Source organism: Echinops telfairi, unplaced genomic scaffold (genome assembly GCF_000313985.2).
Source record: "Echinops telfairi isolate 266 unplaced genomic scaffold, ASM31398v2 ScPeMD7_6;HRSCAF=24_1, whole genome shotgun sequence".
NCBI lineage: Eukaryota > Metazoa > Chordata > Mammalia > Afrosoricida > Tenrecidae > Echinops > Echinops telfairi.
Window position 1 is genome coordinate 14,356,316 of NW_022103903.1, and position 13,038 is coordinate 14,369,353.

A 13,038-nucleotide genomic window follows, 5' to 3' on the forward strand; every position below is an offset into this window, starting at 1 on the left:
AAAATGAGGAGCTGATACCAAGGGCTCAAGTAGAAAGCAAACGTTTTGAGAATGATGAGCGCAACAAATGTACAAATGTGCTCTACACAATGGATGGATGTATGGATTGTGATAAGAGTTGTATGAGCCCCCAAAAAATGATTTTTTTTAAAAGAAAAGAAAAAACAAATGTGATGAAGAAAGCAGATGGTGCCCGGCTATCAAAAGATAAAATGTCTGGGGTCTTAAAGGCTAGAAGTTAAACAAGTGGCCAGCTACCAGAGAAGCAACAAGCCCACATGGAAGAAGCACACCAGCCTGTACAATCATGAGGTGTTGTTGGGACCGGGTAACAGGAGTCAGAAGACCCATAACAAACAAAAAACAAAACAAAAAACATTTTGTTGAGTAGGTGGGGGTTGGAGCAGAGACCCAAAGACCATCTGTAGACAATAGGACATCCCCTCACAGTGGGGTCACAGAGAAGGGATGAGTCAACCAGGGCACAGTAAAGCACTGGTGAAACACACAATATTCCTTTGGTTCCTTGAGGCTTCCTCACCTCCACTATCATGACCCCAGTATTGCCTTTTACTTTGGGTTAGATCGGAGCATGTGCACAGGTACAGATAAGAGATAAGAGCTGACCATACATAAAACACAGGAGCAGGAATGGGAATAGTGATATCAGAAGGGTAGGGAAAGGTGGGGAAGGAGGGGAAGAAGGGGGAACTGATGGCAGTGATGGACCCTAAACCACACACACACACCCCTCCATGGGGGAGAACAACAGGAACCATGGGGGAATGGGCACAGTAGTTGGTGCAAGATCTGAAAATAATAATAATTTATAATTTATCAACGGGTCATGAGGGCGAGGGGCAGGGAGGGAAAAGAGAGGAGCTGATATCAAGGGCCCAATAAAAAGTAAATGTCTAGAAAAGAATGATGGTAACATATGTACAAATATGCTTGATACAACTGATGTAGGGATTCTTATAAGAGTTTTAAGAGCGTCAATTAAATAATCTTTTAATAAAAATAAAATATCCATGCTCTCCAGGTTTCAGTCCATCTTCTATATCCTTAATTTGAGTATTAAATTTTCTCCATCGAGATGTTCTTTAATCTTACGGTACTTCTAAATATTTTACCTGCCATTATGAATGATATTTTCCATTGAATGTCTACTGAGTTATTGCCTACATAGAGAGCTACAGGTTTAATAATTTAGCTTTAGACTACAATGTTTTATGAGTTCTTATTTCTCAGGATTTAATCTATGAAGGATTTTGTTGTTGTTGTTGTTGTTGTTGTTTTCCTGGAGCTGATTGCTTGGGGCATCTTTAAAACCCTCCAGTCTGTCCTCTAACTGCTGCTTCAACATCAGTGTTTCAGTTTCTAAACACGCATATCAAATGTAGCCAGTCTGCAGTCTTCCCTGGGGTTTCTCACACTTCCTGTTATTTTTGTTATGCTTGTTATCATTAGTGTCTGGAATGCTGTTGTAACTCTTTAAAGTTGATTTGAAAGGATAGAGTCAGCTGCCTAAACACATTCACCAACTTGGAAAGAATTGGACATTATAAATATATTTTTAAGACCAATATATAGGCTCAAAATTTAGTATTGTCAGGGAATACTGTTTTCCATTAATAGAATTATCCATTCAATCAAGTGATATTTTTGAAGACCTATACAAAGAATGGAACTATGTAGCCTATTTCCTAAAAGAGAAAACATCACAGTTTAATAATTCATGTTTATGTAAAAAAGTCTAATGGGACATTTCTATTCCAAATTGCATATTTTCAGGGCAGTACATAAAATAGGTGAATCAATTAAAATATTTTCTTAACCTCTGAACCTCTGAATCTAAACAATATCCCAAAGGACTAATCTTGCTTAATCTTCTGGATAATCTAATGGACTGTAATCATTTCCTTGACCTGTAGTTTTCTACAGTTTTGTATATAATAGTTAAATTATTCTAAATTAACTGAATACATTATGAGTTCTGCTATTTTTTTCTAATTGAATATTCATTAGACTACAGAGTATTTACATCAATAAAAAATATAACTTATCTAGGGCTTTCTGGTTTTGTTTTCTGTTTCAATATAAAATTCATCTCATATGCCTATGTATACATAAAAACCTAAATATAAAATGTAGATAAGAATAAGCCATAAAAGGGGAACATTAGTTTCATAATCTCAATTAATAAAATATTACTTTACAATTATAGAAAGCATTATACAATTTAAATATTTATATATGTATACACACACATATATATTTGGGTATTTCAAGTAGCACCAAAGTTAGAAAATACATAGTGTACATTTGAAAACACAGAACCTAAAAGTTATGTAACTTGTTTAATCTGATACAGCTCAATTTTTTTTTAAACCAGGGACTCTAGTCCACATCTTGTGATTGTTTTTATACTTTGGCTTTCTGCCGGCTGCCAAATGAGATAGACAAAAAGAAAACAGAGTGGAGCCAAAAAAAGAAAAGAGGAAGTTGAGAAAGATAATGAAGGAAAAAACATTTTAAGGAACTTATCCCAAACAGATAATACTCCCTTAAAATTTATTTAATTTTCCTTAAATGTAAATTTACATAAATGTAAATGTTTGAAGTAACATAGCCTAATTGCAAAGTCCTGGGAAGTAAAACGTAATACTATTATTTATTTTCATAAAACATATTATAACAAGCAATTATTACTTTTATATTGTTTACTTATTTTTAAATATTTAAATTTTTCCTAAATATTGAAATGCTGGGACAGTCTTGATAATTTCCACTTTAACAGCTCAAAGGGCTAATTTCTGTTTTAGAAAGCAAGACGTCATGCAGACCTTTACAATGAAAAAACTTTTCATATGTTTATATACCTATATTCCATTGGCAGCTATAGGTTTTAGAAAACCATATTTTCTCATAAGGAGCCCTGGTGGTGTAGTGGTAATGCGTTGGGTTACTAACCACAAGGTCAGCAGTTTGAAATCACCAGAGAAAGACAAGGCTTTGTGTTTCCATAAAGAGTTCCTGTCTCTCATGATGTCCCCTTGCTGTAGCATATCGTGCCAGAGGACAATAATGGGGCCTCATGTAGGGAGTGAGTCCAGTCAGAACCCCTCACAGTGGGGCAAACCAAGAAGGGAACATAACAGATCAGCAACAGAAGCACAGCAAAGTCACAAAGCCCCAGAAGAGCCCCCAAAATAGACTTGAGGCTGGGAGGGACAGTTCCCGGAACCCCCCAGGACTGGTGGGGAGATAGTCAAAAAGGTCTGCAGACAGATCTGGAATTATCTATGCCTTTTTGTTGTTGGGGTTGGGGTTTTTTTTGGGTTTTGCTAGGTTTTTTTCCCTCTCTTTTTATTCAATCTTTTTTCTTTTAGTTTTATCTCCTTTATCATTGGTTTGCTTACCTATATAAGATAGGCACAGGAAGCAAGACCGAGCAAAAAACAATGGGACTGACAGTTACAGAGGGACTTGGGGGTAGGAAGGGGTGGGGCAATAGAGTGGTAAGCAAATGACGCCATAGACAAGGGAAAAACTAGGGAATTAAAATCAACAATGGGGAGGACGTAGAGATCATGGGTCTGTTGGAGCAACAGCAATCTAGTGGAGAGGAATTACTAAAAGGCAAAAGAAGGGCACGCATTATGGTGGGATAAGAGGAAGGTAAAAGGAAACAGGACAGATCTAGGAAGCAAAGCTATGGATAGAGATATAAATGTAGGTGTGTACATATGTAAATATCTTAATTCATAAAAATAGAGGTATTAGCACATATATATATACATATATATATACATATATATATCAATACATTGAGGGAGTGGGTGAACTTTGACCTCTGCTCAAGCCCTCCCTCAACACGAGAACACATTGTGCTAACAAACTGATATTCTGTGATTCTCACCCTCCCAGCATGATTGCTGAAGACAAATGGGTGCACAAGCAAATGTGGTGAAGAAAGCTGATGGTGCCCGGCTATCAAAAGATATAGCGTCTGGGGTTAAAGGCTTGACGTTAAACAAGTGGCGATCTAGCTAAGAAGCAACAAGCCCACATGGAAGAAGCACACCAGCCTGTGCAATCATGAGTTGTCGATGGAATCAGGTAACTCACATAGGAAGACCCAAAACAAACAAACAAAAACATATTGCTGAGAACAAGGGGGTCAGAGCAGAGCTCCAAAACCCATCTGAAGACAATAGGACATCCCCTCCCAGAAGGGTCACAAGGAAGGGAATTGTCAATCAGGGTACAGTATAGCACCAATGAAACACACAATATTCCTCTGGTTCCTTGAGGCTTTCTCACCCCCCACTTTTATGACCCCAGTCCTGCCTTTCAGTTCTGGCTTAACCGGAGCATGTACACTGGTCCAGATACGAGCTCACAACATAGGAATCCAGTCATACAAATAGGTGCTTTGGAAATACTGTCTCATATTATGATGATTATTATTGCTACCAACTTACATGGTAAATAAATACTATCCATTTAACAAATGGACAAAGAATGGCTCACTGGAGTTAAGTATTATTAGCAGCCTGAAGCAGGAATTTTGGTTGTTAGGTGCTGACACATAGCACAACAGAAGGAAACAGGGCCCAGTCCAGCACCATCCTCACAACTATAGTTATGAGGATTGTTGAGCCCATATAGTTACGGTTGAGCCCAGAGTTGCAGCCACAACACATATCAGCTGGGAATGTATGTTTCAGTTGACACACACTTTTTTTCTACCTGAAGATACCTGCCAATAACCTTGAAAGAACCATTATGTACTGATTTGGGATTTTTAAATCTATTTTAGAAATAAATAAATTCATAAATAGGGTATCTGAAAATAATGATTGTGTGTGTTTTCTTAAAGCAAACTGAAGTATTGTTAAAGTCACTTAGAGTAGTTTGGATCTGGGAATACTCTTCACTCCTTGAAATTCCAGAATAGTATCCAAAAGCAGAGCCTTAATGGAATACCACAGGGTAAGATAAAACAATGTGCTAAAGAGATAATTTTTTAATGAGTTTTATAATACTGAACTGATATATTTTTTATCCCTAAGCTATGGAGAAGTATAGAAATGCATATCTTTCCTTTCATTAAAAATTAACCCATGAATTAAAGATAATTCGTTGATTCAAAGATCTAAATATGATGTTACATCTGTCCAATGAGTGAGAAACATCAGGATGAGAAAGACTGAAAGTCAAATTGTACAAAGAATTTTTAAAAACTCAAGTGTATCTGCATATCTTTCCATAAAAAGACATCAAAATTCAATGTAGCATGAGCTCTCACTTTCAAAGCTAACGATAATATACTGGATGAAATGCAGGGGCAGAGGTTGAACTTGATGATCTCTATGGCCCCTTCAATTTCTAAGATTATATGACCAAGATCCTTTGAACTTACCTATGTATTTGGGATAAAAATATTCCTAGAAAGAAAGAAAAGAAAAACATACATTTTAGCAAACCTTAATTTTACTATAAGGCTTAAATTTAATTTTATAATGTGTCTGTATATTAAATATGGTACAAATTACATATAACTTTAATTTATACATTACATTATAAATTTTTAATATAATAGATGAACAAAACATTAAACCAATAAGATACTTACGCTTAAAATAATATTGATCAATTGCTCAAATATACTCGAGTATAAGCCAACCCAAATATCAGCCGAGGCACCTAATTTTACCACAAAAACTGCATTAAAAATGTGCTGAACTCAGGGTGCAGTGTAGCATCGATGAAACACACAACTTTCCTCTAGTTCTTAAATACTTCCTCCCACCCCTCTACCCCCAACTATCAACTATCATGATCCCAATTCTACCTTACAAACCTGGTTAGACCAGAGGATGTACAGGGGTGCAGATAGGAACTGGAAACACAGGGAATCCAGGGCGGATGATCCCTTCAGGACCAGTGGTGAGAGTGGTGATACCGGAAGGGTGGAGGGAAGGTGGGGGAGAAAAAAGGGAACGGATTACAAGGATCTACATATAACCTTCTCCCTGGGGCATGGACAACAGTAAAGTGGGTGAAGGAAGATGCTGGGCAGTGTAAGATATGACAAAATAATAATAATTTATAAATTATCAAGGGCTCATGAGGGAGCAAGGAGAGGGGAGGGAGGGAAAAAAAGTGAAAAATGAAGAGTTGATTCCAAGATATCAATGGAAAGCAAATGTTTTAAGAATGATGAGGGCAACGCATGTACAAGTGTGCTTGACACAATTGATGCATGTATGGATTGTGATAAGAGTTGCATAAGACCCCAATAAAATGATTTTAAAAAGGTGTTGAAAAACTCAGCTTATACACAAGTATATACGGCAAGTCATGTTTTAAGAACTCCTAATCTGAAAAGATTCTATTTAAAATGAGTATAATATTATATTCCCTCTTTATAATAATTTTTTTTAATTTTTGTCACATTCAATGATTAGCAAGAGCAACCTTTTATAAAATATATATTTCATATAATGAGGCTTAGTGGCACAATGTTAAGTGCTTAGTTTAGCTATTTAAACCCCCAATCAGTCTACGGGAGAAAAGGTTACAGCCTTATAAATTCCGTGGAGCAATACTACTTTGTCATACAGGGATTCCATGCATCAGAGTCGACTCAACAGCAATGGGTTTGGCTTGGCTGATTTTGATTCAAATGTCTTATATCATGATGTTTGCATAAATGAAATTTAATATTTAATAATAATAGCATAACTTGAAGGTAATAAAAGTAGTTATTTTCTTTAGAATTATATATATATATATGTATATAATACATTTCTTATCAATTTGTTTTACACCAGAAGTTTATCTGTAAATCGGTAATTTTGAATAAACTATTTCATATGTGCTTTCATGAAGAGAATAAAATGTTTAAAATTTCTGATGGTAAGTTTCCCAGGCTGGTTTACAAAAAGGCTTCTTAGCCATAATACGTCAAATTGTGCAACATTAAAATCATAAGAAAAACCCGTGAGAAAATGTTTCAAAAAAATACACAACATTCCTAATGGGCAAACACATACCATATCTTCATCCTCTGTGAAGTCACATTGTTCAGTCTGTCCTGCTATCACATACAATCTTACATAGCAGTTACCTTCTGGTACATAAGGATGAGATTTACTATCAAGTAACACAGATAGCACTGTGGTCTCATATAACGGGGCTTCACAAAAAGTCTGTCAAATTCCTTATCTTTTCATTCCATTTTTCATTAATTTTTTGAAGCCCCTTACAGAACGGAAGTAGGAGGATAAGCACACCAAAGGGACAATGGAAAGAAACTTGAACCGTGAAGAGCTAAGCAACAAGGCAGGGGTTCTAAGAAGTGAAGATACCTGGGGCTATGGTCAAAGACAGTAGGGCAGTGGACAGGAATTAGTTGTGAGATAGGATGGAAAGTGCACTGCAGTAACAAATGGCGGTTTGTTTGTTTCATTCTTTCTTTTCTTTCATTTCTTCCATCCTTTCTGTCATCTCTCTCTCTTCCGTCAGTGACCTCAGTGGAAGAACCAGTGGAGAGAGGCAGCACCTAGCTGAGTTTTCTTTCTTTTTTGTTCTTCTACTTACTCGCCTTTTGTCACTTAGAAAGGTGTGTGTGGAATGAGAAATGCAAGCAAACAAAAAGCAAAAAGCCCCGCTGCCATCAAGTCAATTCCAACTCAAGGTGACCCTACAGAAACACACGCTGAAGCATCTGCAGGTGCTTAATATAAAATCTAACACCCCCCATAAGCACTTGGCTTCTCAGTGGAAATGCAGCTTTTGGGATCCATTGGCCTCTTCCTGAGATAGAGTGGCAGTCTCTGTTTGCAAAGTATAAAGCCTACCGGGTCCCATGAGTTGGAATTAACTCAACAACAGTGGGACTGGATTGGTAGTATAGTATCTGGAACATTAAAGTTTGTCCTAAAAATTACAGCAAAACAAATTTGGAGTAGGTAAGGTAGGAGTTATGCCTTAAGGATACGCTCTCAGATTCAGGAAATGATTTTGAGCTTTGAGCTCCAAATCTCCAGCTATGTCACCCCCCAAACAAAAGTTAGCCTATCCGTTGAGATATATTATGTTCTGCTGAAGTGTTTCCTCCTCTTTCAAAATACAGGTCTTTCCATGTATATTTTTCCAAAAGAAATCATCTTCTTCTACACAACATTTGGTCTGGCAAATAAACTCTCTGCTCAATGTTTTCAACGTTTCAGGAAAATCACTCGAAGCATTTACATCACATGCTTCCTCTTCCACTTTAATCCTGTGTACGTGTATTTGTCCTCACTTAGAAACAACTGAACTATCCCCTGTCATAACAAATTGTGATAAAGAATCACAATCACCTTCTATTTTAAATCACTGCAAATGTTTCAAGTCTTTCCTTGCACTAAAGTAAGGCTAACAAGCATGATACAATTACTTTAATCATCTAACCAAGTTATGAAGGTGTTTAAAAGAAATAAAAAATTCATAGAAATATTCCATTATCTTTTAATTCCACTTTTATATGAACTTTTTGAAGACCTTTTGTGTACACTTTTGCTACCTATAAGCCACGCTAGAGAACATCCCCCCCTAGGACAATTATGGAGCTGACACTTACTGTATATCTAGTCTCAAGATTAGATTTTTCTAGACTACCTTGAGAAATTTTGCCCTGGCACACTACAGCCCTATAGGTTCTAACCTCAAGGATGGATATGAATGGATTCAGGGGTCTACCCAAGAGCTTACTGAATGAATTAAAATATACTAAGGGTACACACTCTTCTAAATAATTTGTCAGTATTCACTGAATATTATGTACCAAGGTCTGAATTAGGGAATTATGTATATTCTGTAAAGCATGATTTAAAATAATAGAAAATTTTAATAAATAACAGTAGTAGCAATATATTATCTCTCTCTGGTAGTTCCATAATCTTGTGTCAATTTGAGAGGATTACAAGTGAAGAGGTGGAGTCTGGCCTATCAATCAAGATATAACAATTGAGGCCTCTATATGGGCCTGGCCTTCTGAGAATTCTGGGAACTCTGGCATTTTCCTCCTTGGAGTCAGGAGATGCTCTCTCTCTCTGCTCACTCCCTGGGAGACATTGCAGCTGACTAGACACATGGAACTACACTAGTGCCCTGAGCTGGAGAAGCTACATGCACCTACCCTGATGCAGCCCCCTGTGACTGCTGAGACACATGCCACTGGACCCAGATGACTTCCATCCCACTGGCCTGTGATCTTCCTGCATTCGGTGTCATTGCATGTGTTTTGTCAGTCAAATGAAGGATTTATAGGTTGTATTGCACTTACGGACTTGATCTGAACTAGGCTGGAATGTTTTCTAAATATCCACTGCTCTTGTATATAAACCTCTTTCTTATGCACATATGAGTGTCTCCCTGGATTTGTTTCTCTAGTCTACCCAGACTGACACACACACACACACACACACACACACACATATGCATATACACAAGCTGAAAATGTTGTGTGTATACGTTTAGGTCTACTTGATCATCTCCCCAAGTTCTTACCGTCTCGGCATTGTTCTCGAAGATTTCCCTGGCTTCTTCTTTGTTGCACAGTTCCTCTACGCACTCCCGTTCGAGATTGCCCTCTTTTGTTTCTTCAAACATGGAATTGGCACGGCGTCTCCTCACCAGGACTTGCGAAGCATGCTCCTTCGACAAAACTGAATGAAGAGAAAAGTACGTTTTTATGAATAAATATTTTTCCAGCCTAAGATACGGTATTTTATTAAGCAATGAGAGTTCAAACATTATCTGCCTCTGAATTGTGTAACATTTAAAACCAGCATGGTTGAATTCAAAACAATGTACAAACATAACCATTTTAGGGGCAACTGACTAATACAAGTTTGGTGTACTACTAAAACACTGCTCTAATGATGTACACAAAATATTCAAATTCACAATTTAGGCCAAACACTGCAACTGATGGCTAATGCTCTGCTCATTTGACCTGCACTGGGAAAGGCACCAGTGACGGAACCATGCACCCCCAAGGGTCCTCTGCTCCAATGTTCAAATTCACAGGCACACCACTAGTGAAGCCAGAGTAACACATTTTCTTAATTTTAGATGGAATCTTATTTCATTTCTATGGGGAGATATCGATTTGAGAGACATCTAATAGGGTGAAAATTTAATTGTTCATATACACAGAAAAATTAAATTCGCTGAAAAGGGCAGATCTTCTTATACAAGGCACACGTTCAGAAGGCAAAGAAAAAATTAATTACTTTGAAACCCTTAGAATTTTGAACTGTTGAGTGAAAAAAGAATTAACCCCAAATTTCAGCATTCAGTAACATACTAAAAGGTATGTTCAAGTCATATTTAATTTTAAAAAGAAAAACTACAGCCAAAATTAACATGTGACTTTTGCAGATGTAGAGGAAAAAAAAATCAAAACAGTAAGTCAAAAGTACAAGAATGTCACACGATGGCCTCTTAGCATAACAAAGAAACATAGCTAAAATGAGATTATAAGTTCAAGTATAAGAGTTAAGATTTATAACACATGTTTTAGAGTAATACAATGCAATTAATAAGATTATACCTTTTGGCACCGCAACATTTATGTCCTTCTAACGAGAAAAACACAGGCACCCTAACACATTGTCCATCCCAAAAGTCTTCAGTCAACTCAAAATCCAAAATCTCTTCTGAGTCCTCTAAATCAATTTGAAGGAGACCAGGGAAAATCTATAAATCTGTGACATGTAGAATACAAATGATCCATTTCCATTGTACTTTATGCAATGGAAAAACAAGTACAAGGTGGACATTCCCACTAAAAATGAAATAAGTTGGAGGGAAAGGTGTAATAATGGACACTCGAAGCTAAAACTGCCAAACCCACTGCCCTGGAGTCGATGCTGACCCACAGTGCCCCTCTAAAACAAGGACGACGTGCCCGGTGAGTTTCCGAGACTGCGACTCTTTATGGGAGTAGAGAGAGCCTTGTCTTTCCCCTCAAAGTGGCGGGTGGTTTTGAATGACTGACCTTGGAGTTAGCAGCCCAAGGTGCAGCCACTGCAGTACGAGGGCTCCTTGAATGAGTACCAAGCAAGTCCAAATCCTCACAGAAAATATCCATTAGTGCTCAAAGCTCGAGAACCCTCTAGGCAATGGCCCTTTCACCAAACTCAGTGTTGGCCTCACTTTCTGGATTCTCCTCATTAATGTATTCCAGACCTTAAGCCAGTGATTCTCAACCTTCCTAATGTCGTGACCTTTTAATATAGTTCCTCATGTGGTGATGAAGCCCCAACCATAAAATTATGTGCGTTGCTACTTCATAACTGTAATTTGCTACTGTTATGAATCAGTCGACCCCTTTGAAAGGGTTATTGGACCCCCTAAAGGGTCACGACCTACAGGTTGAAAACCACTGTCTTAAGCCCAGGCTTCCAGGCCCACTGATAAAGTAACTGTATTAGTCTAGGTACAATAGAACCCATCATGGAGTATACTACATTTACTAACTCAGTAACTCTGCTCCCTCAATTTTGCGCAGCTCCATTATCCTAGTGCTTAAGTTACCCCCCAGTTTTGTAAGTTTCATTCTCCTGAGCCTTGTGTGTGGTAGCATCAATCCATTTTCTTTGGGTACCAGTCCCATCTTCTTGCCCTTTGTGTATGGCAGCCTCACACTCCAAAAGCTAGTTGGAAGAGATTGGACTCTATGAAATCTCTTTTTCCCCCTTTGAAACCTTTTGTGACTTAAGAGGCCATAGGTTGATCATCTACAAGCCAAAGAGCTATGCCACCATTCTTTGAGACAAAGGAGACCTGAACATCACCTTTTAAACTCAAGGCAATTATGGATAACCCTTTGAAACTGAGCAGTGTTACTTTCCCGGCTACTTCCATCAGTTCTATTGATCCCTGAGCCACTCCAAGGATGGTCATCTTTTTTTTCTTGGAGGACAAAAAGGAAGCTCCTTTGACCTGCTTCCTACCTGTAGAATTTCAAGAGGCATACTTCTTTCCTTTCTTTGTTCCTGTCTCTGTGCTCTTCAGTCTAACCCAGTGTGGTAGTTATGCAATCTGTTGTCAATTTGAGACTTAAGAGTGGAGGGGTGGAGTCTAGGTTGTCAATGAGGTAGCAGCTTGATGACCTCATCTGCAGGTGCTAAGGAGATAAATAGTTCGCTGGAGGCAGGACCCACGCTCACTCCTTGTGAGACATGACTGACAACAAGCCTGATGGAGCTATGCTGATGCAGCCAGAGCCCCCAAGCTGGAGGAGCCACATGAAGACCCCTACCATGCTGAGATGCTTCTGCTGCCACTGAATCCACAGATTTTCGACCCACTGGCCTGTGATCTCCCTGCATTCAGCATCATTGCATGTGTTTCATGACTCCAAAGAGGAGTTTATAGATTGGTTTCAGACATATGGGAAAATATCAAATTTACGGACTTGATCTAGACTGGGATGGAATGTTTTCTCGATATTAAATTGTTCTTGCATATTAAGCTCTTTCTTTTTATTTTTAGTTGTCACTTTTATTTTATTTTTTTAATCATTTCATTATGGGCTCATAAAACTCTTATCACAATTCATATATACATCAATTACATAAAGCACATTTGTACATTCATTGCCCTCATCATTCTCAAAACATTCAATCTCCACCTAAGCCCCCGGCATCAGGTCCTCATTTTTTTCTCCTCCCTCCTCGCTGCCTACTCCCTCATGAACTCTTGATAATTTATAAATTATTATTTTGTCATGCCTTGCAGTGTCTGACATCTCCCTTCACCTACTTTTCTGTTGTCCGTCCCCCAGGGAGGAGATAATATGTAGATCCTTGTAATCGGTTCTCCCTTTCAACCCCACCCTCCTTCCACCCTCCAGGTATCACCAGCCTCACCACTGGTCCTGAAGGGATCAGCTGCCCTGGATTCTCTGTGTTTCCAGTTCCTATCTGTACCAGTGTACATCCTCTGGTCTAGCCAGATTTGTAAGGTAGAATT

At 38.1% G+C, this 13,038-nt stretch overlaps 1 protein-coding gene across 1 annotated transcript in view; it reads right to left on the reverse strand.

The window, feature by feature from the left end:
* PROS1 (protein S) overlaps positions 1–13,038 on the reverse strand; it is a 98,104-nt gene that overhangs the window by 64,447 nt on the left and 20,619 nt on the right. Inside the window, exons 2-3 of the mRNA XM_045286250.1 lie at positions 9,565–9,722; positions 5,429–5,453 (exon numbers count right to left, since the gene is read on the reverse strand). Coding sequence (XP_045142185.1) covers positions 5,429–5,453; positions 9,565–9,722 — 183 coding nt within the window. The remainder of the gene's footprint in view (positions 1–5,428; positions 5,454–9,564; positions 9,723–13,038) is intronic.